At 46.4% G+C, this 26818-nt stretch overlaps 2 protein-coding genes across 8 annotated transcripts in view; one reads left to right on the top strand and one right to left on the bottom strand.

Annotated features, from left to right (window-relative positions):
- NPHP4 (nephrocystin 4) overlaps positions 1-3479 on the bottom strand; it is a 112010-nt gene extending 108531 nt beyond the window's left edge. For 2 of the 5 annotated variants that reach the window (XM_032763699.2, XM_032763703.2), the window contains exon 1: positions 3193-3361. Coding sequence is in view for 1 of the 5 variants with exons in the window: in XM_032763708.2 (XP_032619599.1) it covers positions 3382-3399 (18 nt within the window). In the remaining 4 variants the exon portion in view is untranslated. Of the gene's footprint in view, positions 1-3192; positions 3362-3381 lie in introns of those variants that run through there. The other 3 variants (XM_032763708.2, XM_032763700.2, XM_032763698.2) reach the window with 3 other exon arrangements.
- A 190-nt stretch (positions 3480-3669) lies between these two features.
- KCNAB2 (potassium voltage-gated channel subfamily A regulatory beta subunit 2) overlaps positions 3670-26818 on the top strand; it is a 112560-nt gene continuing 89411 nt past the window's right edge. The window contains exon 1 of one of the 3 annotated variants that reach the window (XM_032763716.2): positions 3670-3718. The gene's annotated coding sequence lies outside the window, so the exon portion shown is untranslated. Of the gene's footprint in view, positions 3719-26231; positions 26646-26818 lie in introns of those variants that run through there. The other 2 variants (XM_032763715.2, XM_032763719.2) reach the window with 2 other exon arrangements.

Below are 26818 nucleotides of genomic sequence, written 5' to 3'. Positions count from 1 at the left end.
TCCAGCTGGCAGACGGCTTACGCACGGCGCGTTGTTGATAGGAGCTGGATGACTACCATCTGGAGCAACAGCTTAGTCTATATTTATTCTCTATATACACGTGCGCCGATATGGATGATAACTGGAGATAATCTCGTGGACAGAGGAGGTACGACCTATTCTCTCTGGCTCCAGTCAGCTGATTCACTGGTGGGCTCTCTCTTCGTGAGGTGCATAGCAAGAGATGGTTACCATGTGCTCACTCTGTGATACCAGATTCATCTCATCTGCTGCGTGAAGTGCTAAAGACTGGCATTGTAATTACTGAGGTAGCTCTACCTCACTCTCATCGTAACGTGTCTCGCTGTTCATGAGCTGCCTTGGTATGTATAAGAAATCGGCCGGGGGCTACAACGCTCGAAGAGCAAAATGTTTGTGACCAAATGCATTCATAAAAGCACTCTTCAGTACTCAAGTTATCCTTTCCACTCTCCCCCTATTCTCGTTATCCAATATTAGATATAATGCAAGTCCTCTGGTCCTGTCACTGCCTAGACTGGGAAGGCGCATAATGCCAGTATGTACGTGATTCCAGGTTCATCTCGCCCTGTTTATCAAAAAGCACAGGCCACATATGGATTTTCCAGCTGTCAGGTAGTTGTCGAACAGAGAGGGTGGGCCCTGCTGCGGACATCCGGTAACCACCCAATTATGATCTGTCCCTTCTCACCCACCTTCCTGGTGCTACCTCGCAGTGTCCTGGCCCAATTTGTGTCATGAAAGTATATTAATAGAGAGGCAGGAATAAGAAACATGATTGTGAAATAAAGATGATGGGGCGGCAGCCTCCCGGCGGCTAATGGACAGCCAGCAGGACAAGAACCGGGTGCGGGGAGACGAGAAGCCCATGCGTGCTGCTGTCTCACTGCAGTGTCCAGGAGGATACAGCTGTCTCTTTCTCTTATCAGGAATAGAAGGGAACGGCTGATTGAGCTAGCCACCTCCAGTGCTATGAGCGTGCGACACGGTATCCGAGCCTATTTCTGTACCATTCTAGTGTGATAATTAACATGGGCGTCCATTTTCCGCATTTTCCCAGCTCGGCCCCGACACAAGCTCTTCACCTAAGGCCAGCCAGGAAGCAGAGCTCATGGGGTATGATGGCTCGCCCGATTGGATAATCAGTCATATTTGTGACTCGTCTACCACTGGGGAGGTTCGCGCGCGCAGATACTGCTCTGCATTTGCTGCAGCATACGTGTTTACCTCGAGCACTCCTATACAGTTATCTCAAATACAAAAGAGATTCATGCGTTCTGATACATTGCACAAGAAGTCAAAAATGATTTCTTTCCCTTTTACTTCACGTACGCGACCGTGTGGTGAGGGGGGGAGATATGCACCTGAGGAAGAATAATTCCTACATATCACGCTCGCCACAGACACTCGCTGTTTGGACCTAACTAGGCATCATTTGGGGTAGTCTCAGCCAAGAACGCATACATACTTTCAGATGCCTGGACTTATGGGTAGTCGTCGAACGTATGCTCCCCTCCTCTCACATGAAGCTTCCTTATCGAATTCCCTTTGGCAGTTCTTCCAGTTACCTTCCGATCATGCCGGCGGCTTGTTGTAGGCCTGTAGATTTTTTTCAACGCTTGGCATTTCGTCTTCTGTACGGAGCTCTGATACAACAGATTTGTCTCCCAAAGGCTCATCCACTCTCTCCCGTACGTCCATGCTGGAGCTCTCTCTTTGGATTCTGGGATACTCTGCAGTCCACCCGGGCTGATCAGACTCCCTACGTCTGGCAACAGGGGAAATGAATTCAAAAGTTCGCGGGCTTTCCTGTTTACCTGCCCGTGCATCCACCTGAATATTCATAGTATAATTGCTGTCAGTCAGATAGGCGGTCCTGTGTTGTGCACAGAGGTCGGTTTTCTTTGGGAGAGAGTACCGGCCGCAAGAGTCTATTATAAACGTTCGATTTCCGCCACACTAACCGTAATCCGATATGTTAATATCGAATTTAGCGCTACTCGTCTCGTCGGGGAGGAGTACAGAAATCGATTTAAAGAGCCCTTTATATCGATATAAAGGGCGTTGTATTGTGGACGGATACAGTGTTAAATCGATTTAACGCTCTTTAAATCGATTTAAACGCGTAGTGTAGACCAGGCCTTAGAGTTACAAAAAGTTTATCCTAATATCTAACCTAAATCTCGCTGCAGATTTCACTGGTTATTTCTTGTCCTACCTTCAGCGGACATGAAGAAAAATTGACCACATTCCTCTTTATTAACAGTCCTTAATGTATCTGAAGACTATTTATCAGGTTCCTCCCCATTCATTTTTTTTTCTCAAGACTAATCATACCCATTTTTTAAACCTTTTCTGATAGGTGAGATTTTCTAAACCTTTGATCATTTTTGTTGTTCTTCTTTGGACTCTCTCGAATTTGTCCACATCTTTCTTAAAGTCTAGTGCCCAGAACTGGACACACTACTTCAGCTGAGGCCTCACCAGTGCTGAGCAAAAAAGGACAATTACCGCTCATGTCTTACATACAACACACCTGTCAAATGCACCACAACATTATATTAGCCTTTTTTGCAACTGCATTTCATTGTTGGCTCATTTTCAATTTGTGATCCATTATAGCCCCCCAGATCCTTTTCTGCAGTAATACTGCCTAGCCAGTTATTCTCCATTTTGTGTTTGATTTTTCCTTCCTATGTGAAATACTTTGCCCTTCTTTACTGACTTTCACCTGGTCAATTTCAGGCCAATTCTCCCCTGAAAGTCCAATTTAAACATAGACAAAACAACCCCAACCTTCCACATTTGCCACCCAAGTCCCTAATCTCGCCCAATTTACCCCTAATTTTACCCCAGTTTCAATGAGAAGTTTTCTGAAGCTCAGCAAGCTTGGCACAAATTTTGGACTCACCCCTGAGGTCCCTTCCAACCCTGATATTCTATGATTCTATGATCTAGCTAGCGCTCTAGGTAGCCGTACCTCAGCCATCACTCCCCAGGGCATCTGGGCGGAGGGGCGCTGCGGCCTCTTAGGGAATGTGAAACTAGCTGAGCTTGGGATGTGTTTAGGAAAGTTTTCCCCAGCTCCCGCTCTGCCCGGGCTGCTGCTGAGCCCCGATGTCTTTAGTCTGGTGATGTATCGAGTAACCCCCAAGCCTGCTGCTCTTCAGTTACACTGGCTTCAATCCGGAGTAGGAAGGAGGCGAATCGGGCCCACAGGGCAGAGGCTGCAGCCCCTAGGGCCCGCCAGTGCGGCCTGTGGTCGGGGGAAGCAGGGAGCCGCTAGTTAAAGCAGCCCGGAGCTGGCGCCGGTGGGGAGCCGAGCAGGCACCGGACGGAAACAAGAGAAACTGACACATTTACCTGCCACAATGTGTCCATCTGCCATCTTTCCGGACTGCACCAACTGCGCCGGCCGGCGGGGGGACGCCCAATCCACTGACTCCCATCCACGTCGCCTTCCCCTCTCTGCCTCCGCCAAGCACGGGCCTAGGGACCGGGTCCCGCGGGACAGGGCCGTGTCTCCCACCGCAGCCTCGGCCCCGTGCTGGAGCCCGGCCCGGGGGCTCCCTGAAGCCCGAATGGGTCGGCCCTGAGCTTGGCATCAGGTTACTAGGGCGATGGGACTCCGCCGGGGGGGCTGAAGGGCAGCTCAATCTCTGCTCCTGCTACAGCCGGGAGGGAGCCGGGCAGCGCCGGGGTGAGCGGAGCACGGTGCAGCCGGCAGGGGGCGGACTCCGGGGCAGGGCTGGGGGGGGTCACAGTGCCTAGGGGGAGGATGGCTGGGCTCTGGGTACCCACGCAGGGAAGATGCTGATGGGGGGTCTGCGTACCCAGGCAGGGAGGATGCTGGGGGGCGCTGGGCACCAGCCGGGAGCAGGCTGCGGGGGGGGGCGCTGGGTGCCCAATTAGGAATAGGCTGGGGGAGGGGCTCTCGGTACCCAGGCATGGAGGATATGGGGGTGTGTGTGCTGGGTACCCAGTCGGGGAGGATGCTGATGGGGGGGGCGCTGGGTACCCGGGCAGGAAGGATGCTGGGGTACGGGGCGCTGGGTCCCTAGTTGGGAGGATGCTGGTGGGGGGCTCTGGGTACCCAGGCAGGGAGGATGCTGATGGGGGGCGCTGGGTCCCTAGTTGGGAGGATACTGGTGGGGCTGGGTCCTAGTTGGCGAGGATACTGGTGTGGGGGTTTCTGCACAACCCAAGGCAGGGAGGATTATGCTGATGGGGGGGCGCTGGGTCCCTAGCTGGTATGGGAGGATGGGAGTAGGGGCGAGGCCTGGGGTACCCAGGCAGTGAGGACGACTTGATGGGGGGGCCCGTCTGGGTCCCGAGTTAGGAGGATAACCTTGATCACTAAGGGTTTCACTGTGTTGCCATTAATACGCTGGTGAGATGGGCGGAGCTCTGGGTACCGCAGTCTGGGAGCAGGCAAGTGGGATGGGAGTCTACGGGGGGGGGCGCGCCACCAGCCGGGAGGCAGCGGGGTGCCAATGCCAGGACCAGTGCGGGATGCCGTAGGGGCGCGCTGACCCTGCGGGGCCGGGGGCCCGCTAGATCCGACTCTAGTAAGTAAATCGGGAGGCGGCTCTGTGCACCTGCAATCAAGTGCCGGCCTGGCGCTCGTGATTTGCTGACGTGAGCCCGACAGGGCATAATGAGGACCAATGGGCATCGGTTGGGTCGCGGTTTCTTCCCCACGAGGGCTAAGATGGGTCGATGCCATGGTCCCTGAAGGGAGTAGCTGCAAGGTGTGGCGGTGAGCGCGGGCCTGAGGGCTCGGGTCTGCGGGCGGCTGGGAGCTCGGGTGCTCGGGGCTCCGGCTTCTGGCTCAAGGGGTGTAGCAGCTGCATGCTGTCAGCAACTGCCAGGCGTGGGGCCGGAGCACGGGGCACGCGGGCCTGGACGGGGGCAGTGTGGGGCCCGAGGCGGCCGGGACCCCGGCCCCGAGATGCGCCGGGCGGCGGCCGCAGTTGGGGACGGTACCGGAATGGGGTACGCGGAGGCAGTGAGCGCTGGGTGGCGCGGATGAGGCCTGGAGCATGGGAGGCCGTATCGATGGGGTGCGCGGAGCATAGGGCGGGGCCGGTTCTGGAGGGCTGAGCAGGGGGGTCGCGATACCTAGGAGATGGGGTGCGACAGGAGCATGGGGGGGGCGGTTCCTGGGGAGGGCTGGAGCAGCGGGGGCGGGCTGGTACCGAGCGGAAGGGGTGCGCGGAGCATGAGGGTGGGGTGGCGCGGGATAAGCTGCTGAGCACGGGCGAGGCCGGTATCGCGAATGGGGCGCGCATGATGGGAGGGGGGCGGTTCATGGGGAGGGGGCTGGTAGCACGGCGCGCGGGGCAGCGTTGCGGGCATGGGGTCTGCGACACGGTAGATAGGGGGGATAGTTTGCCGGAATGGGGTGCGCGGAGCATGGGGGGGGCGGTTCCTGGGGAGGGCTGGAGCACGGGGGGGGCTGGTATCGGGATGGGGTGCGCGGAGCATGGGGGGGTAGTTGCGCGGAGCATGGCGTGATTTCCACCCCCCTGCGCAGAGGCCGTGGGGTGGGCAGGGGCTGTAGGGAGGGTGCAAGTGGGGCTGCCCCCCCGGACATGGCAGTAGCCCCCCTTTCCCCACCGAGACTGTCCCAGCGCACTTTGCCCGGGGCTGAGCGAGGGACGGGAGCGGGTCGGTGTCCGCACCCGGGGGCCTGGTGAATCCGCCTGAGATGCTGTGCGAGCTGCCAGCTCCGCCTGGCAAGGCGCCGTGGCCGAGCTAGGAGCTGATCCTGCTCAGAGCCCAGCCTGGTCGCGTGCTCCAGGGGCCTCCACCGGTGCCTCGTCTCCCCGACTGGTGTCAGGGCTCCAGTTTTCCCTTTACTGCCGTTGTAGGAGTTAGAGCTGATTTCTGATAAAGGGACACCATCTTCCCTTCTGAGGCTCCCCGGCACAGGGGCTGGACTTGATGGCTTCATTAGGTCCCTTCCAGCCCTGCATTTCTATGACCCCTCTCTACCCCACCCACCCTCCAAAACAACACTGCTTCCCACACCTCTTTCAGTATCTCATGGCTTTGATGGTCGCCAGGAATGTGAGGCCAGATCTGTTCAGCCTCAGTTGCTCTTACACACATCTGAGAGCTAACGCATGAGGTGACACAGCAGTGTTGCTGTGGATGTCAGTGACTATCCGTTCAGTTGTCTTTTTTTGCTCAGTGCTAGGTGGGATTTTTATGATGAACCTTATTGTAACTTAGGCACACAAGAGGGCAAAGTTAAGGTTGCAGTCAAAATTCTAACTAATTTTTATGGCTGTTTGTGGAATTAAACTCATATCCTTAATGTTGTGTTAATTTAAGTCTCTGTGTTTAAATAATACAGATGTCAGATAATTAACGAATGTCATTCTAAGTTCACAAGTTCGTCCAAGGTCTTAGGAATGGGTGATGCGTAAGCCAAAAAATGTCGCCGTGAATGGAGGGAAAATGTATGTCTGAACATTTTTTAAAGCTGTTTCTGGTGTGTGAGGCAGTTATTTCTCTTACAAGACAAAGGAGGACTCTCAGGAAATTAAAGAACTGTGTGCCCTTTACCCGTTGGGGGAATCAGATAACTGAGCAGCACAGGGTCTGACACTTTGCCACTACAACCGTAACAGTGAATGTTATGACTCTTCTTATTAAGTGTTTGGATCATAGTGGCTCATCCAGGATCAAGGCCCCATTGTGCTGGGCTCTGTGCAAACATGTAAAGACAAGATCCCTTCCCTAAACAGCTTGCAGTATCAACTGCAGGGTTATCAGGAGTAATCTGTAATTCAGTCTTAAAAATGTCAGGGAATGCCTTGAGCAAAGAATAGTTGTGGTGAACAAGTATATACATCAAAATATGTAAATAAAAACTTGCGGGGTGTGTGTGAAAGCAATCAAATAGATACAAAGTCTATTTATTTTTTATTGTCTGTTTATAATTTTATACATTTCAGTGTAAGATGTTGCTCCTGCTCTTTGCAGTCTTTTCTACAGGAGCCAGAGGAGCAGCAAAAGATTCTGATTTCAATGTGGAACCTGTTGCATTCAGGCCTGACTAGCAGGATTGACTCAGTTTACTTGGGTCTTCTTACTCTGGTTAAAATGATTCCAGAGTCTTTGCCACCCAGGCAGCTCACCCAGACATGTTTATTTAACACCTAGTCAGCACTGAGAAGTGACTAGGAACCAGAAAGGTGCTCAGAATTCAACAAGACTGGTTGGAAAAGGCTTCAATGAAAAAATTGCTATTTTGTCTCCTAAATTCATAGATTCCAAGGCTGGGGAGTGGCACTATATGTGAAAGAAAATGTAGAATTAAATGAGGTAAAAATCTTAAATGAATCCACATGTTAATTGAAATAAGGCTGCACTTCTCTTGCCCTGTTTCTTGTTTCGCAAGGCAGTTCCCCTGCCCCCTTGTTTTCTGGATCATTGTGCTTCCATGTTGAAATTGGCAAGCGCATGGGTGGCTGGTGACCTGACCGTTGGGGGAAGCTAGCCCCCAGCCCCATCCCTTCTGCCTGAGCCCCTCCCCTCTCCATCTGTCCCCCTCCCTCCAGGAGCCTGGAGCACCCACACTGTGGTGACTGGGCAGCAGCAGCCCCGGAGCTCTGGGTGGTGTAGTCCAAGTGCCGGGCAGCCATCTCTTTCCTAGCACCAGCCGCCCTGAGTCCCTGCGGAAGGCTGGCCAGCTCAACCCCAGCCAGCGTAGGCTGAGGCAGAGCACCGGGAACTGCAGGAGGGGACTAGAAGCGGAGGGTGTGTGGGGCCACGCCAGGCTGTTTGTAGAGGCACAGCCTCCCCCAGCCTATGATATCCGCTGCCCATGAGTTTGGGACATGACTCCATTGGTAGTGGAGGGTCCTGAGCAAGCACAGCTTTGCTTGGCTGAGTGATTTTTAGTGACTGCACTGGAGAGGTGAAATTGTTAATCCACAGAAGTGCAACCTAAGCAATGGCACTGCCCGTCTTCCCCCATGCTGCCCTGACAGTCTGTCTCAACATTGATGGATCAGGATTGCCTCTAAGGGGAGAGAACTTCATTCACCATGCCCAGGAGCTGATTCCCTTTTTAGTGGAAGAAAGGCTAGTTCGAACTAGAGTGAACAATAATGTTTGTTTTCTCCCTGTAAAGTGCAAGATTGCTCTGCCTGGCATGGTTTCTGAATAAAGCAGCTGTTCCCTCTGGGGCTGTGGCACCGCTGACAGGATGTGGGCTGGCATGAACCCGCTGATCTCACAGAGGATGTGTGAGATCTTTTGATATCCTTAGATACGGAGCTTGTCAGTCTAATTTTATTCAGCTGCTAAACTGTTCTCGCCACATGTACTAAAGCTGGGACAATACAGAATTGGTTCAGTATGGTTCTGCGTGAAGGGTTCTGAATTATGAACAAGAATCCTGTTTTTTCATGATATATTCTCCAATCAGGGCTGGATTTGACCCAGTAAACTACAGGTGAAAGCCTTTGTATCCTGTTTAATCAATCCCTGGAATTATCCCGTCCTAGACTATAATTATCTGTGGTAGTGAAAACATATTAATTAGTGAAACATTTTAAATAGAGATGTAGAAAATAGCAGGCAAACTTTATTCTTTTATCTTACTAAAAATGTGAGGAAGAGTGACTCCAAGCTAATGTAGTTGCAGGCAGACTGTGGTCTCACATTTCTGTGGCCACATCTTGTTCAGGGCTAGCAATCATTCGTCAAGCTCATGCTGTTAACAGTGTATGGAGTGAGAAGAAGTAGAATATATTAGCTTTATTAAAATAATAAAGAAATAAACCAATGTTTGGGAATTGCTCCATGTGGTTAGAGGAATGTATTTATTGCTGTAAGCATTATTCCTTCTGTTGCACAATTTGATTAAATATACTGACTCTTCTAGAAGTTTATATGCTAGTCTGTGTCTTTATGCATATGTTTGTAGTGACATTGTGTCCATATTAGATCACCAGGAACAGTAATTCACATTAACTTTGTGGCTGATACAGTAATTGGATTTAATTTTTAAGAAATACATTATGCCAACTGCTTGCCTTTAACTTCCGGCCCTAAGATCTTTGCTACGACTCACCTCTTGGCTATAAACCTTCTTGCCAAACTATGATGTCTACTTGTTTTTCTGTAAGTAGATTAAAAAGCAATCTCTAGTACTGTATTTAAAAAGCTGATTGTGTCTTGAGTGCATGTGTCAAAGATGAATGTTGGATTTTTCTAATCCTAAAACCCACTTTCTTATGAGTAATGAGCAACAGAGTTTAAAGGGACCCCATCAACTTGAAGTCTGCTAGGCTGAAAAAAATAAGCAGGGTGGCAGAAATTAAAATAATTTGCAGATGAACACGATATGTGCAAATATATACACCACCTCAGAGCATAGCTGTGCAGATTTATAGAATATTTTATTTACCATTTTAGTGTCAGAAAAAAGAAGCACCTCTTGCTTCATTTTGTCAGTTGTATTCATAATGCTTTGCATCATTTTATGGCAATACATTTTATATTAAAAAGAGAAGACATTTGAAGAATTACATCTTCCCCTGAGTCCACCTATTAATTTTTATTTTCTTTTAAATCTTTTTCTCCCTTTTTACTGTATCAAAGGTCTATATAAACAAAAGGAAGACAGACTGACTAATTATACACTAGAACTAACTAGACATGAATTGCTGTCAAATGTACGGAGCAAACAAATGTGGGGGAAATTGTGTGTATGTATACGTATATTTTTTTTCTCTAAACTCTTTTGCTTGTGTTGCTTTTAGCAATAGGAGGGGAAAAATTCAGATGCAGGTAATTTTTTTGAGTTGATGGTATCCCCTCAAATTATATTGTCCTATGTGAGATTTGAATCCACTGTTCAGAAATATGCTTCAGGCCTCAGATGTACCCTTGAATCTAGTCTCATCTTCCTCTCCTCTGCTATTGATAGGAGAATGGATCAATTTAGCAATTAGAATGAGTATCCAATTAGCTCTGGTTTATTAAAGCATGTCATGTATGTTTCATGACGCAGTTACCCTGTATGATATGACTGCCTTGTTGTGTCACTCAATGTTCTTTACTGTTAAATAAGGAGCTTCATTTCAACAAATACAAAATAAAATCCTCACATAAATACACCTCTACCCCAATATAATGCAACTCAGTATAACACGAATTCTGATATAATGCGGTAAAGCAGTGCTTCGGGGGGGAGGGGAGGGGGCTGTGCACTCCAGTGAATCAAAGCAAGTTCGATATAACGTGGTTTCACCTATAACGTGGTAAGATTTTTTTTGGCTCCCGAGGACAGCGTTATATCGAGGTAAAGGTGTATTTCAGAAACAGGCAGCGTCCTTCAAGGAAAGTAAGTCCCATGCAACGTGCCAGTGGAATAGTTCTAAGATTAGTAATGTCTTTAAAAAAATACCATGTGAGTCCTCATCAAATGTAACACGCAAGAAGAGTGTGTGTGTGTTGAGGGGGCGGGGAGACCTTGCCAGACTGATGGGTTTCCTCCTCTTGTAATAAAAATATTTGGTCCTTGTGGTAGACTATATCTCTCTAGCACCCTTGGGGAGAGGGTGGGCACTGCTCCTGTGTTAGCATCCGGGGCACCGTGTTCCAGCTTTGCTGTCAAGGCATCACCCCTCTTCCTTTGCTGGGGGAGGCGGAGTTTAAAGTAGTCCAAACAGAAAGTCCATATGCTTCCACAGCCACAGAAGCAGAGCCCTAGACTTTGGGAAAGCTGTAAAGGAAAACCATTGAGCAAAGATCCTCCCTTTTAAGGACCCACCCATCTCCAGGCAGGAGAAGCCTCACAGGGGTGTAGGGTTGAGGCTAAGTGTTCCCAGAGGAGTTCTTTAACCTTTTCCTGACTGGGTTGGGAATCTGCCCCATCACACTCACTTCTTCTCTATGGGTAATGATCAAAGGAGCAAGGGGATTCTTAGGAAGCACAAGAACCGAGGCCTTTGTGTGACATCTGCCTGTGCTCCTGGCTCTCTCCTCACTTCCAAGCATAAACTGACTTCTCCATTGTTCCCTACCCTAGTGACTACTCACTGTGTGCTTCATTGTTGATTATTTGCATTCAATAGCACCTAGGAGCTCCATTCGGGGATCATGGCCTCATTGTGCCAGGCCCTGTACAGACATATAACAAAGAGCTCGCTGCCTCTGTAGTTCTTCTTAAACATTCATGACTGTGTTTTTATTTTTAAAAGAATTAAGTGAGCATTTCATACTGTCCTCTTCTTGGATAATGGGAGTTGTCTTAGTTCCAAGGAAAAGGAAGGCAGTTGATCAGGAATGTGATCACTCCGTTTTCTCTTGTTTCTGACAGAACATGGGCCAGAGAAACCAGTAATACATCGGCTTATTCCTTTGCTAACTGATCCAGAAGCCTAGATAGTTGTTTGTGCAATTTAATGTATGTGTATGAAAGAGACTCTTAAACTTTACTATTTGGTATGAAGATTTCTGATGTTGCTACCTTAGTTTTTGTATATACATATAAATATATGGACAGACTTTACCAGCTTTTTCCATCTGCTGATAGTGATTACTCAGCCACCTGAAGTACAGATACATAGATTCTGTGAAAAACCTGTATTGGGAGCTGGATCCCTTGAAAGTTCCAGATATTCTGTCCACCATGGTTATGTTTTCTGTGTCCACACACTCGTTCTCATAAGGTGTTTTTCTCATGGTGGTTGTCTCTTGTCATTCTAAAGAAGGCAGGTTAAATTTTCAAAAATGCCTGAATCTCTTTGAAATTCAAATAAGACTTAGACTCTTTAGTCAGCTAGTTGCTCTTGAAAATGTTACTGTGCATCACATAAAGCCTTTTATGTTCTATGGACTGGAAAGGTATGGAAGGCCACAGAAAACTTCTTCCTGTAACATCCCTTTCCCATGACAGATTATTTCCCATCAGAGTGCAGGAAAAGGAACAGCTGTGCGACACAGTCAGCTTGATCTGAGGGCAAACTTTAAAAAAATATAATCTCTTCCAGCTTCCATAAAGAATCCTCATCCATTCTGCATGTAATCAGATTACTGAGAACACTTCCTGAAGACTTAAAAATACATATTTTTTTAAACTTTGGCCACCTGGGTGTCCCTTTCAAGTGCGTAAGTCTTGGAAAATGTCTGTTTTCTTAGACTGGGCAAACTTGCTGCGTGGCTGTATATTTCCTATATATTTCTTTTTAGTGTTGTATATTATCCTATAGCAGACAGTTTGTAAGACCATGTTAAAAATACTGGGTGCACAGGGTCTCTGAAAATCATGATCCAGGTGACAAACTGTGCATCTGACATTATAGGTTAATTTTAAAATTGTTGCTCTACCTAGCTGTCCATCATTACTGATCAAGTCAGTAGCAAAGGCTGTTTTAGAACCCTGGAGTTCCATGCCCCATGTTTAGCTCAATAGACCACGATGCCAATGCATGGTTTTTTTAAGGTTGAAATAGTTTTTGCCTCATAAGTTTTACTAGTTACTCTAATATTTGAAAATATTTCCTGTCTGAAATGAAGTGATTAACTTCTGACAGGGTTCTTATTCTGGTAAAAAAACAAGCTGTGCAAAACCCCCAAACCTTGCTGTTTGTTTAATGGAATGTAACAGATGAAATGAAGTAAATTGCTGGTGGAAAATGGTACTACCTTATGGAAAATCAGTACCTGTTGTGCCATATTTTGGAGGGGGAATGGATAATTCCTAGTTTCTGACATATTCCGTTATATAAGTTAGAACTGCTTTGAAAAGATGGGGTCCCTGTTCAATTCAGCAGGCAGCTGCCAGCATTTAAAACACATTAAAAACAATCCAGAAAGATAAACTGACAAATTAAGTCTGTTTAATTCTACATCTCTTACTAGGGAAGGTGCTTCCAGTACAAGTTGGCTTAAGGAGGAAAACTTTATTTCCCAGAGAGAGAAATTTTACAGCTGACAGTGAGAGAGAATTGGAATACTGTAAAAGAGTTCGATGTCTGAGGATGTGAGCATTTTGTATGGATGTTGTCCCAAAGCAACAGAAGTCGGGTGACTGAATAAAGAAATACTTGAGTCTCTGGGTATGTCTACACTACAGGATTATTCCGATTTTTACATAAACCGGTTTTGTAAAACAGATTGTATAAAGTTGAGTGCACGCAGTGACACAAAGCACAATAATTCGGTGGTGTTCGTCCATGTACCGAGGCTAGCGTCGATTTCTGGATCGTTGCACTGTGGGTAGCTATCCCGTAGCTATCCCATAGTTCCCACAGTCTCCCCCGCCCATTGGAATTCTGGATTGAGAACCCAATGCATGGTGGTGCAAAAATAGTGTCGCGGGTGATTCTGGGTAAATGTCGTCACTCATTCCTTCCTCCAGGAAAGCAACGGCAGACTATCATTTTGCGCCCTTTTCCCCTGGATTGTCCTGGCAGATGCCATAGAATGGCAGGCAGACCATGGAGGCCTGTTTTGCCCTTTTTGTCACCCCGTTTTGCCTTTGTTACTGTCCACTGTTGATGTACTGCGGCTATGCTTTGCCGAGGCAGTACTACAGTGTACAGCGAGCAGCATTCATTTGCCTTTGCAAGATAGCCAGAGACGAGTTATCAAGTTGTTCTGCTACCATCTGCTCATGCCATTGTAGATTGCGATGATGATGATCGGTTAGCAGTCATTCTGACGTTCATGTGCTTTGCAATTGTGGGGTGCTCCGGCTGAGGGTCAGCCAGGGGCGCAACAAGACAAAAATGGGAATATGACCCCCGGATTCATTCCTCCTTATAGTTGTGTCTAAAAAATAGTCAGTCCTGGCCTAGAATAGGGGCAAGCTGTGCTAGAGAACTAGTCATCAGAGACTCAGAGAGCACAGCTGCTCCGTAGGTCATGATTTCCGCAGAAATGATGGAGCTGCATTCCATTCTATGGGGGTTGCCAGCCATGCAACAACCCCACCCCATGGCTTCCGGCTCCCCCAACCGTTCCTGGCGGCTACCGTTGCAGTGTCTCCCCCATTTGTCCTGATGAGAGTACATAAAAAAATGCAGAGGAATAAGAAACAGTGACTTGTTAGTGAGATAAAATGATGAGGGGAGCAGCCTCCTCGCTGCTACGATAGTCTCCAAGCAGCGATATTTAAACGGTGCGGGGGGAGAGTGAACCCAGCATCTACTGCTATGATAGTCCAGGCAGTACAGAATCTTTTCTCTTAGACATGATGAAGGGGAGGGAGCTGCGTGGAGCTCAGCCCCGGTTGCTAGTGATGACGCGTTACAAGCCTTTCTGTACCAGTCTACTGAATGACCGGTGAGTCATTCCTATTTTTACCCAGCTGCCCCTCAGCCAACCTTACCTGAGACCAAGCCAGGGAGCACTCACGGCTGATGATGTGACAACTAGATAGCAGTCATATTGACTTGACCGTCTGCCATCCAGGCAGGAGAGGGCGCTGAGGTACTGCTGTCTCCACTGACGCAGCAGCATCGCATCTACCAGCAGCATGCAGTAGACATAGGGTGACATATAAAAAGTCAAGAAACGTTTTTTTCCCCTTTTCTTTTTTCACGGGAGGGGGAGGGGGGTAATTTTTTTTTTTTTAAATGACAGCATATACCTGAAACACCCTGGACAATTGTTTGACCTTACAGGCATTATGGAGCTCAGCCAATAATGCAAATGCTTTTTCGGGAGACTGCCGGGGAACTGTGGGATAGGCTGGTAGTCCTCAGTACCCCCTTCCCTCCCTCCATGAAGCATCCATTTGATTCTTTGGCTTTCCGTGTATGCTTGTCACACAGCACTGTGCTGTGGCTCTGTCTATCACAGCCTCCTCTGGAGATTTTTTTTCAAATGCTTTCTCATTTCGTCTCTGTAACGGAGCTTGTGATAGAACAGATTTGGCTCCCCATCAGCGATCAAGATCCAGTATCTCCATATGGTCCATGCTGGATGCTCTTTTTGGATTTGGGACTGCATGCCACCACCTGTGCTGGATCAGAGCTCCACGTCGTGGGAAACAGGAAATGAAATTCAAAGTTTGCGGGCTTTTCCTGTCTACCTGGCCAGGTGCATCCGAGTTCGGATTGCTTTCCCAGAGCAGTCACAATTGGTGCACTGTGAAGATACCGCCCGGAGGCCCCCCCCCCCCTCCCCAATACCGTCGATTGCGGTCACACTAACCCTAATCGATATGGTAATACCGATTTATTTCAGCGCTACTCCTCTCGTCGGGGAGGAGAACAGAAACCGGTTTAAAGAGCCCTTTATATCGATATAAAGGGCCTCGTTGTGTGGATGGGTGCAGCGTTAAATCGGTTTAACGCTGCTAAAATCAGTTTAAACACGTAGTGTAGACCAGGCCTCTGTGAACCAAGTGAAAGTTGTGTAGCCAGGACAGGACCCTGTCTTCAGTAGAACAAATTGAAGGAGAATAATTCCTCTAATTTTAAACATGTTCGAAGAAATGAACATTCAAAGAGGCTGGTATGGATTAGTAGTATAGCCAGTTGATTTGACTACACTTGTGGTTCATCATTAAGTATGTTTAAGAGACCAACTTACCGAGCTTAGCCAAATTTATTTGCTAAAGACATAAAAGTACAATACAAAAAAGACAGACATACCCTCCTTCCAAGAAGCAATTCTTATCTCACAGCATGTGCACCTTCCACAGAAGGTGTGCGTCAAAGGTGTGGCTTCAAACCCACTTCTATTTATGTTGTCATTGTTTACAACCTAAAATTCCCTATATGTCTCTCTTAAAATTTAAGTTTAACCCACTAGTTTGTGCCATCTTTGTCCTTGGTGCCTCCCTATAGTTTCCCATATTTTGTTTTGTCTGGTGGATTCCAAGTGCTGATGCTCCACAAAAGTATTCCTTAACTGTGCTAGGCACAAAGTAGTCATACATCTTTGCTTTGACAAGTTTCTAATGCCAAAGCTGGCTTTAGCTTTGCAAAGTGTTGTGGGATACTTGATGTGGGTGAACAGAATTGCGGGAAGACCATAATATAGTCTGTTAACATAACTTCCCAACATCCATGTGTGTAATGAGTATTATATTAATACCATGCAAGTAAAAGCCATTCATGCGCTGCCTAACGAGTATCTACTAACACTGATACGGTATCTTGCTGTAAGGTAGTATAAGGATGACTGTATTAAGCATTTCTGTGCTGCACCTTACCAGACATTAACACAGGATATTGCCAGTCTATTCAAACCAGCTGGCTGAGGTATTGGGAAAGAAAATGCAGCCAGTGCAGATAAGGACTGTGGGCTGGGGATGGAAATGGAACCCTTTCTGCTGCTCTTCCAGTTCTGTTGCCTGCACAGTCCCAGGATCCCAGTAAGAATTCCTTATGCTGTGCAAATGCAGAATCCGTGTAGTGGGATCTGGATCCCTGAAATGAGGATTTAATAGGTAAGGTAATAATTGGAGATATACCAATTTCCTAGAACTGGAAGGGACCTTGAAAGGTCATTGAGTCCAGTCCCCTGCCTTCACTAGCAGGACCAGTTTTTGCCCCAGATCCCTAAGTGGCCCCCTCAAGGATTGAACTCACAACCCTGGATTTAGCAGACCAATGCTCAAAACACTGAGCTATCCCTCCCCCAATGTATACATGTACAGTGAGTCTCATGGAGGTGTACCAAGTGCGGCCGGGGAGATATGTTGGTTCTTTACTGCTTGGAGGATCACCCAAGCGGAAGGACAGCTGTGTATCTAACTGACCAGAGCAGGGTAATATTGTGGCAGATTATAGGACCCTGCAGGATTCATCTGTTGTCAGGTGCTTGGACCCTGCACAGAGAGAGAGAGGGAGGAATTTTGGTAAGTCATGTTAGCCCGTGGCCCTTCACAGAATATGATGTTTGTCTCAGGCAGAGGGAAGTGTGGGCTGGGATGCTGGAGGATTCTGCAGCAAATGCTACAGACAGGCAAGATGGAGAAGGAAGCATAGGCTGATCTTGCCTTGTTACCAATAAAGACTAACCAGAGGAGGAGATATGTGGTTGTTTTTTTTTAATTACCTCCTCTGGCTTTTTGCTGCTTTGGCTAGGCTGGATCTGATGGTTGACTAATACTCTATGTATACAGTGCAAGTGTAAGTGGAGTCTGGCCATCTTCTTCCATCTGGTGTTTGAATGGCTTTTGTAGAGCCTGCTGCTGCTGTTCATTCACACAAGTGGCTCATTATCTGCCACAGAGCAAACTGAGGGTGAGGTTTCTGGATGCAGGTTATTCCTTGGCATGCTCATATCGTACTTTGAAAAATACTGTCTCAAGAAAAAAGCTGACCACCTCTGCTGCCTCTTCCATTAAGGCTTCTTCTCTTGGGGCCAACCCCGAGCTTGCTGTTTAAGAGGAATATGTTGGATATTCTTTTGCCCTAGACACTGTATGAATCAGCATCCTCAGGCATGAACCTTGGATAGAGCAGGTGTCAGGAGTTTTAACTTCTTGGCAAGCAGTGACTCCTCACTGGTTAACAAGAAATGCCTCCGCTGTGCAGCACTAACAGAATCTGCATGCAGAGCTTCAGTGGGGCAGAGAGAAAAGAGAAATGTTTGAGCAACATTCAATGGAAGGTGACTGTGGCGTGTGCAGGGGGGCGGCGCAGCAATGCACAAGAACTTGGGACAGGGAGTGAAGGAGGGCACTGTCCAAATGAAACAGAGAGGAACTTAAGCCAGTTGTAATTTGTCCTGGACAATGCAGTTAGTAATGGGAACTGCTGTGTGATCATTAATAATTACAAGAGGAAAGGACCTCATCTTTACTACTTCTCCAAAAGTTAAGTTCAGTCTGATTTTTTTTTTTTTTTAAGACTTTTATATTTAGTAGGAAACAAAATATAATGTGATTGACCGTATTGACCTAAGAACACGCTTACCCTGCATAACATGTGGCAGCTACGAGAATATTTGGGATCTGAAATGCTAGGGTGCTGATTTTGAAAGATGGCTGGTGGCATGTGGGTAGGAAAATTGGCAGAACAATACTGAAACACATCAGATCTGATGAATCAATATGTTGTTTGTGCAAGTTTACTGAAGAAACAAAGCTGTATTGCTGATGGTGGCAAAACAGTCCTTAAAATTATTGGTTTTTTTGTTAGTTTGATTCTCCCTCCTGTCTCATATTCCCTGTAATCTAAAACTTCTGCTCTTGAGGGGGAAAGCTAGTATACTCGGCGGTTGAATGATCTCTTGATATTTATAGTTCCTTAAGTTAAAATGAATTTAGCAAAATATTAAATTAAAATGGGAAATGGGGCTCTTTTAGAGTAAGGATATGTCCAGAACTGGAGGCCTTTAAAACAGTAAAGAAATTGGAGCGTTGTAGAGTGAAATGGGAAGCTGCAAAGGGGCCTGAAGCAAATGCAGAGATTTTCCCCTAATAATCTCTCTTGGCTCTCTTCTTTCCACACTAGAATCTGTAGGACGCACAAACCCTAACAATGCAAACCCTCTTTCTTTGGTATTTTCCTCCCTTAGGCTTCCTTCAAGCTGCAGAAATGTACTCTTTTAAAGTGTGTGTGTGTGTGTGTGTGTGTGTGTGTGTGTGTGTGTGTGTGTGTGTGTGTGTGTGTGTGTGTGTGTGTGTGTGTGATAGAAACAGATCCTCAACCACCTGCTGATTTTTATGTTATGGGCAGAGCTTCTTATAACTTGTGCATCCTTTCTCCATGTGCTGTTGAGTCCCTTCTCACAGCTGAGCATTTGGTAATTAGTAACCAGCCTATAACAGAGGGGCAGAAGGATGCCAGGGGACAGAGCTCGCATGTCCCTCATTTTAAGGATCATTAGTCCTTTTAGTCCAAAAGTTACTTCTGTTCCACACACACTCAGCATGCACGCACTTGTATGGTGGATGTGTGGTGGTGGGTGGTTGATTGTTGCATCAGAAATAAAGACTCTTGAGACTGAGATCACATTTTAAGTTGCTTTTGTGTCCCTCATTTTGGGTCTGTGTCACACGTGGTGTTCTGTGTTGGGCCTTGGCAAGTTGAGATGTGTGATGCTAGAGTTCTCCGTTCTGGACTCAGAATCATCCTGATGTTAGGTGCTTGAACTCTGCAAAAAGATGCCAGGGAGCAGCTGTTGAATTGTAGCAGGAGGAAGGCCCTAGTGACAGCCAAACTTTGTGGAGGGGAAGCTTAGAGTTCTTAAAAACTTTGCTAAATGGTGACCCTAAAGCATTTTATTCCCAAGGGCGGGATGCTGGCTGGAAGATCCATCTGACAATGACAAGGGAATGTTCCAGGTCCTTTCTCTTTTATCTTGTAATTTTTTTCTATAAGGTAAATCCCAATTAAACCTCGAGCAGAATCGTATGTGCATGCTGCTGCAGTCAGCAAATCTAGAGCTCTGACGCTGCTCTAGGAATTGACTCTAGGACGATGTACTTTACTCAAATTTCTAGAGCAGCAAACTAAAATTAATCTGTCCTTGGTAACCTGTAAGGAAGATTTTGCTAGATCTGGGGTGGTCAAAGCATGGCCCCTGAGGTTCTGCAATGCAGCCTCCAGTTACCCTCCTCTCTGATACAAAGCTGGAGCTTGCAGAGTCTGCAGGGCCGAAGATTCCATCTTGAGTTGGGAGGAGGCTGCTGAGATCAGGGTTCAGTATTGCATACGGGGACCTGTTGTCCCAGTAACAATTCAGTTCTCTCTGTTCCATTTAATGTAAAGGAGTTGTGCCCCTTGCCAAGGTTCAACTGGGCAAAGTTTGGTTGCCCCTGAGCTAGACAAACCCACGGTAGGAAATTCACAGTGGAAGATTACCCCATCAAGGCCAGTGATAGGTCAGTTCAATGTGACTCTGCAGTTCACGTGCCCTCTCTGTTGGAAGTGTAATCCCTTGCTGACTGTCCCAGTTTGCTCAACACACTGTCCTGGGCTCTCCCATTACAGGGGCTGAGGAGAGCTAGATTAGACAATGGTATAGTTCAGTGGTTCACAACCAGAGGTATGTGTACCCCTGGGGATACACAGAGGTCTTCCGGGGGGTACATCATCTCTTCTAGATATTTGTCTATGGAATATTAGTTGGTACTGACTTTGCTAGTGCTTTTTATGTAGCCTGTTGTAAAACTATTTGTTTATACTGCTCTGTATACTAAACACTAAAATGTAAGTACAATATTTATATTCCAAGTGATTTATTTTATAATTCTCTGGTAAAAATGAGCAAGTCAGCAATATTTCAGTAACAGCGTGGCTGTGACACTTCTGTATTTTTATGTCTGATGTTGTAAGCAAGTAGTTTTTAAGTGAGGTGAAACTTGAGGGCACACAAGACAAGTCAGACTCCTGGAAGGAGTAGAGTAGTCTGGAAAGGTTGAGAGAGCCACTGGTATAGTTTACTCAAATCTGCGGTGGGCCACCATGTTGTTGAAAGTGGCCTCCCTTGTGATACAGGCAGTGACTTGGAGCAAACCTCCAGCATCCCAAACGAGGTTTGAGCCTGGTTCAGCAGCCAGTAGGATGACAGGAGGCATGTTGCTGTTTTGTTTAAATGTTACACACTGAAGTTCATTTCATCTGCAGTAATGAATCTTCAGGATCAAATTTTTGAAATGTAGCTATCTTCTGTGGTTTTGGGCCTTAGTTGCCTGGTATTGAAAACTTGGCCCTTACTGTAGTGGTATGTTATCGTCTTCTAACCTCCAGGGGTTTTGATCTTAAAAGGGAAGCTGCTTATAAATCCAGGAATCCTCAGATAATCATAAAAATGTAAGGCTGGAAGGGACTTTGACGGGTCATTTAGTCCATCCCCTTGCTCTGATGTAGGACCAGGTAAACCTAGACATTCCTGACAGCTGTCTGTCCAACCTGTTTTTTAAAAACCTCCAGTTATGGGAATTCCACAACCTCCTTAAGTAACTTGTTTCAGTTCTTAACTGTTTTTACAGTTAGAGAGATTTTCCTGACATCTTACCTGAATCTCCCTTGATGGACAACTCAATGAAAACCTAGGACAATGTGCAGCAGCAAACAAGATGGTAGGTTATATTAACGAAGGAGGAAGAGTATAATTCTGAAAATATTACTGTGCCTTTACATAAGTTGATAGTATGCCCTGACTTTGAGTACTGTGCTTATTCTGTTCACTCCACATCAACAGTGAGAGGAAATTTAAAAAAAAGGTTTGGAGAAGGACAGTGAGAATAATTAGAGGCATGGAAAGACTTCCTTATGAGAAGTGATTAAAAGATTAGGACCACAAAAAGTAGCGAGGAGGCAAATAAGAGGGGACACGACAGAGGTGGGCCTATGTATTTAAAAATAAAAATGAGTAGAGGAGGTGAATCAGGAGTTTCTATTTACCCTTTTTTTATAATGATGGAACAAGGAGGTATCCAATAAAATATCAGTTTTATAAATGTTGCCCTTTAATTTAAAGGGTTTTTTACATGTATAATTAACCCGTGGAACTCATTGTCACAATATATTGTGGAAGCCAGGAGTTTAGCAGGATTCAAAAAAGTTTGAGGTCTGGTCTACACTTAAAAGTTTTGCCAGTATAGCTGTGTTGGTTAGAAGTGTAGGGGGAAAAAACCACACCCCTGCCTAACATAGGCACGCTGGCAGAAGCTTTAATGTAGATGCAGTTATACCAGCAAAAAAGGTATTTAGGCAAGTATAGCGTTCTGTGTTCATGGAACTGGTATAATAAACCATACTGGCAAAATTTGTCAGCACAAGCTGCATCTTCACTAGGAGGGTTTTCCACTAGAGCTGTACTGGCAAATCCTTTCTAGAGTAGACAAGGTCTTAGACAGTTACATGGGTAATAATTACAGAAACATTAGATGGGATAAAACAATATGATTGATATAAACCGTCATGCTTCACAGCACAAGACAACCTGTGGTTAGGAGGAAACTTCCCAGAGGCAGATTGTTCCTTAAGCATCTGTCTTGGAGTTCCTTGCGTTTTCCTCTGATATACTTTGGATTTACCACTGTTGGAGAAACCAGATGAGCCGTCTCTCAGACCTGATGGGGAGATTCTCCATTCATGTATATCTGTTGTACAAAAATAATCTGAATTCAGTGACCCCTGAAGCCAGGAACAGAGAGGACTTGGGCTTTTTCTAACGGAATACAGGTTTTCAGCCCAATTGGAATTCAATTTGTGTATTTATCATAGCAGCACCTGGCAGTGCAATTGCAGTTGAGCAACTGCCAGAGGTTCCTGTGTCTGTGTCCATCCCTAGGATTCTCCCAAGGGATTCTAACATGTTGCTGAGCAACAGGTGCCCACCGAGAATCACAAGGAGGTCCACAGTGTATTCTAGCTGGCTGTGTTCCAGCGAGAGTTACCTAGGCAGTGCTGAGGATGGGCAGAAATGGGAGGCTGCCAGGCCCTGGAATATAGGGCTGCAAGCTCTTCACTGACCATATCTCCTTGAAACATAATTTTTTTAAAGAGAGTTCAGTACTGTGGGGTACCAAACTCATCTGTGAGTCAGTCCTTTGGAGCTTTTTGTGGCTTTACAGCTTTCCCCCCGCCTACCATATGGATTTCTTTCTGTTATTGCCCGATGAAATACCACCCAAATTGGAGGAACTGATTCCAAGGGCAGCAGTGAAACTCCATGTACACCAAGTACTGTCAGATGCTCAAAGGAAAGAGACTGTGTTTCTCTCTGCTTTTCAGTCTCCTTAGTAGTTCTTGTACAGGTGATGGCAGATTTCTGCTGGGTTTGTATTTTTATTTCTTTTTGCAGGAGTGGGTTCAAAATACGTCCCCCACCCCACTATCAACCGTTACGCGTCATCTCTCGGTGGTGGTTTAACACTAGGATGCAAAGTACATTTGGAAAGGAGAGTGCTTGACAAGTTGTTTGTATTACTGTAGTGCCCGCAGACCTTACTGTGCAGTACAAACACGTAGTGAGCGAGAGTTCCTTCCCCAGAGATTGACACAAACAAGACAATGGATGGGAGGGGAAACAGAGGCCCACACACGGGAAGTAACTTGCCCAAGGTCACTGAGTAGGTCTGTGGGAGGGCTGAGAACAGAACCAGGTCTCCTGACTGCCCCGTCTGCCAGATCCCACCACCTCTCTGCAGTACTGCATACATTAAGAAGTTTTATTCAGCCCCTGGAGTTAGATTTTTGAGAAGTGCCCAGAACTCCCTTGAGAAGGGCAGGAGCTGATGGGTTTGAGCACATCAGACGTTCTAGCCTTTTGTGTTCATGCCGGCCACTGGTTTTAATGTTAAATCAGATTTCCAGCCATATCAGTTTTATTATCGCTATACTGTTACAGTAATACAGCACAGCTGTCTGTCTGAGGGCAAGTGCGGTTTAATTATAGGGACGTCTTTCCATTCTCTTCCAAACCACATGTCTCAGAGAAGAGCATTCCAAGATGGGAAGAAAGCAAAAGCTAATTAACAGTTAGCATGTGCTGCGAGCCAGGATCTTTATTAAATGTCTCCCTCTAAAGAGAAATGCCCATGAGGCAATCTTGTCACCTGCTTGGCGAGCCGAACAACACAGAGGGAATCTATTCTTACAAGAAAAGGACAGTTCCTACCCAATGCAACGCTACAGTCTGACTTCTGAGGAAATGGAGAAATTAACCCATTTATTATCTGCAATGCGGTAATATGTAGAGAACCCAGCTGAGATCAGGGCCCATTGTTCTGCATGCTGTACAAACACATAGCAAGAGACTGGCTCTGCCCTCGAGAGCCTGCAATCCGAATAAGCAAGACAGACAAACCGTGGGCAGGAAGGGAATATTGTCCCCATTTTACAGATGGCAGAGTCAGAAATTGAATCCAGATGCCCTGAGTCCCAGTGCAGTGCCCTAACCACCCTACTGGGTTAGCCAGTGACCCCCCATCTCCCCAGCGATACACCATCAGAAGGACTCGCTGTGTTTGCACCTTTAATTATAGAGGCGATCTCAGTTCTTTAAAACACAGGGCCTGGGCATCTTTTCCCTTGTTCTTCTTGCAGTGCTGGGAATGTTGCAGCCTGCACATGCAATCACTCCCAAGACAAATCCAGCCCCTCACAGCTGGAGGGGTGTTTTCTGCAGTGGGGAGTTCCTGGAGGGACTAGCAAACGTGTGGTTTGGAAGCATTGGGCCAAGGCAAAACCAAGGGTTGCCTAAACCTCACTGTACAGTATCTACAGCTGCCTTAGCTAGAATAGGAGGTGTTTTTCTTAGAGTATTTGAGAAAACAGCTGCAGTATTGGGCACTTTGGGGCCAGTTTCCTGCTGGTCTGTAGGCACCTCATGGTGTAGACAGGTGCTAGTGGGATTTCTCTGCAGGATACTTCTAAAAGTCTGGCCCCTAGCACTTACTGAGTGGACAAGTTTGCTCACTGACATACAGACCTGGGGGTGGCTTCAGAATGTCAGCCACAGCATTATTCTCATTGGACCTAAGCAAGTCAATCTGAGGACAATGTGTGCGTTGCCCTGTTTTCACTTTTCTTCAGACCACAAGGAGCTGATTTTTTGGGTGGGGATTGGGGGTTGTTCTTCTGTTAACGTCGGAAAAGATAGCCCAGACCAGAACAAAGTGGACATTTCTGATTTGGATCAAGTTTTGCTTGCTGGCTTATGCAGAGAGCTTTTTGACAATATTCATAGAGTCATAGATTTTCAGGCCAGAAAGGACTGCCATGATCATCTAGTCTGGCCTCCTGCATCACACAGGTCAGAGAGCTCCACCCCGCAGCTCCTGCATCAACCCCATAACTTCTGTTTTGTGCTAGAGCAGATCTTCTGGAAAGACTTCCAGTGATGGAGAATCCCCTTCCTTCCATAGCACTGCACTCCACACAAGCTACAGCTTTCTTGCATTCTTACGGCTCTTCAGTGTGAGCTAGGTCCAGTGATGAAGAACAACGCAGTCTGATGCCGTGTCGTGCATTTGTTATGCACACCTGTGTTCAGGCTTTGGGTGAATATGATCAGTTCATCTGGGGTTTTGGAAGGTTTAGGTAGGTTTGGGGCCTGTGGTATAATCTCTCAACCTTTTGAGCCTGGTACTTTTCTTACTTACACAGGATAAGTCGGGAGCAATTCCACAGAATGGAAACTCTCTCTGTTTTTTGGGTGAGACCAGGAGAGTCTTAACAGGAGGATTTCCTCCCCACCTCTCAGCCTGCAGACTCCGGCTCACAACCTTCCTTTTCAGCTGAGATTGTCGCTCTCCTTGCTGAACTGGCCAGAGGGATAAGTGCAGATATTTTCATGCAGATACCTTTTTGGCTCTTGCACTGTTAAAAAGTAGTATTAGATTCTTTATCCATGTGACCTTATCTGATCTTCCTATACTCAACTTTTGTTAACTGTGGTGACCCAGGTGTTCTGGTTTCTTTTCCTCTAGTGGGCATACTAACGGTAGTGATCTTAACAAAGGTTTTGTTTGTTTGGGATAGCCCCAGGATGAACCCTATGATACATACAGCGCGGTCTAGTGGGTAAAGCAAGGGACAAGAAGCTGGGACTCCTGGGTTATTCCTGACCCTGCTAGTGTAGGGATTGCCTTGGGCAAGTTGTGTGTCTTCTCTGTGTCTCAATATCTCCACCTGAAAGTTGGGGTTAGAACCTCCCAGTGCAAGATGAGAGGCTTAACTAATAGTTGTAAATGGCTTTGAGATGCTGGGTTGAAAGGCTCTGCAAAAGTACAGCGTCTGTAATTGTTCTATCCTTCATTAACATTTCCACAAATAACATAATTTCACCCCTGGAGTGTAGCACTGAAACTCCTAAATTTCTTTTGAATTGGGGAGTAAATTGTGTCTGTGTTTTTCTTTCTCTTCCTCTGGTGCTGTGCACTTGTCAATAGGTCCAGTTTCCTGAGAAACCTTCTCAAGGCACTGTTCTAGCCTGGCTGCTGGACTTGCTGTGATTTAGCATTAAATTAGGTTATCATAAATTTACTGTGCATATCACCCACTTTGTCAGCTCTGCAGATCCCAATGTTAGAACTGCATTGTACTGTGCATAACAACACAGTGTAGACAGTATATAAAATCAGCTTGTGTGACATCTAGAAACAGAACAATATTCTTGTGAATCATTGGCGTTGCTCTGCTGCAGCACTTCCACAGTTACAAACAATTCCTTCTCTTGCCAAACAGCCCAGCCTTGGTGCATTAACAGTGGACAAATGAAGCAGTGTTGTGTTCTGATCCATAGTCTGAAGCACTTGTCAGTACAGTTAGTGTATATTGGCTGGCAGAGTGAAACTTGCCGAGTCAGGATTTGAGACCAGCATAAGATATTTTTGCTGCAGTAATAGCAAAGGGTTGTATTTCTTTCTGCCTGCACTCCGTTGAATGGATTTCAGCCTGGCTGTGAGACTAGACTAACTGGCTTTTTTCAGAGAGCGAAAGGGAATGGGGTAAAAATAAGGAAATAAAATACCTCCTGTATTTGTATTCAGCTGTCGTGGTTGCTCATGGTCCCAGTGGATTGGTGCCTCACACTGTCTGTCTTCTAGGTTCTTTGGAACCCTCCTTCTCTGCCACTTTGTGTTTTAGTTGATTTTTTTTTTCCAATTGCACATCTTCATTCCTGGAAAAAATCCATTCAAAATTTGAGTTGAATTTTGTGTCCTCTGATCGTAAGGCAAGGTAGGTGCATTGTTTGGAGGTGATCCACGCTTTGAAAGGTCTAAAAGGTTTTTGAATACAACATCATTGTGCATTTTCATTTGTATTTCTCCAGCAGAGAGCCTAACTGAGAGATTAAAAAAGTGACATGTATTTCCACAGCTGCACATCAAGGAATTGTCTGTGCTCTGTTG

This window comes from Chelonoidis abingdonii, chromosome 23, assembly GCF_003597395.2.
Source record: "Chelonoidis abingdonii isolate Lonesome George chromosome 23, CheloAbing_2.0, whole genome shotgun sequence".
Taxonomy (NCBI): domain Eukaryota; kingdom Metazoa; phylum Chordata; order Testudines; family Testudinidae; genus Chelonoidis; species Chelonoidis abingdonii.
Note: the sequence above shows the minus strand (reverse complement) of the source record. Positions and strands in the feature narration are given on the sequence as shown.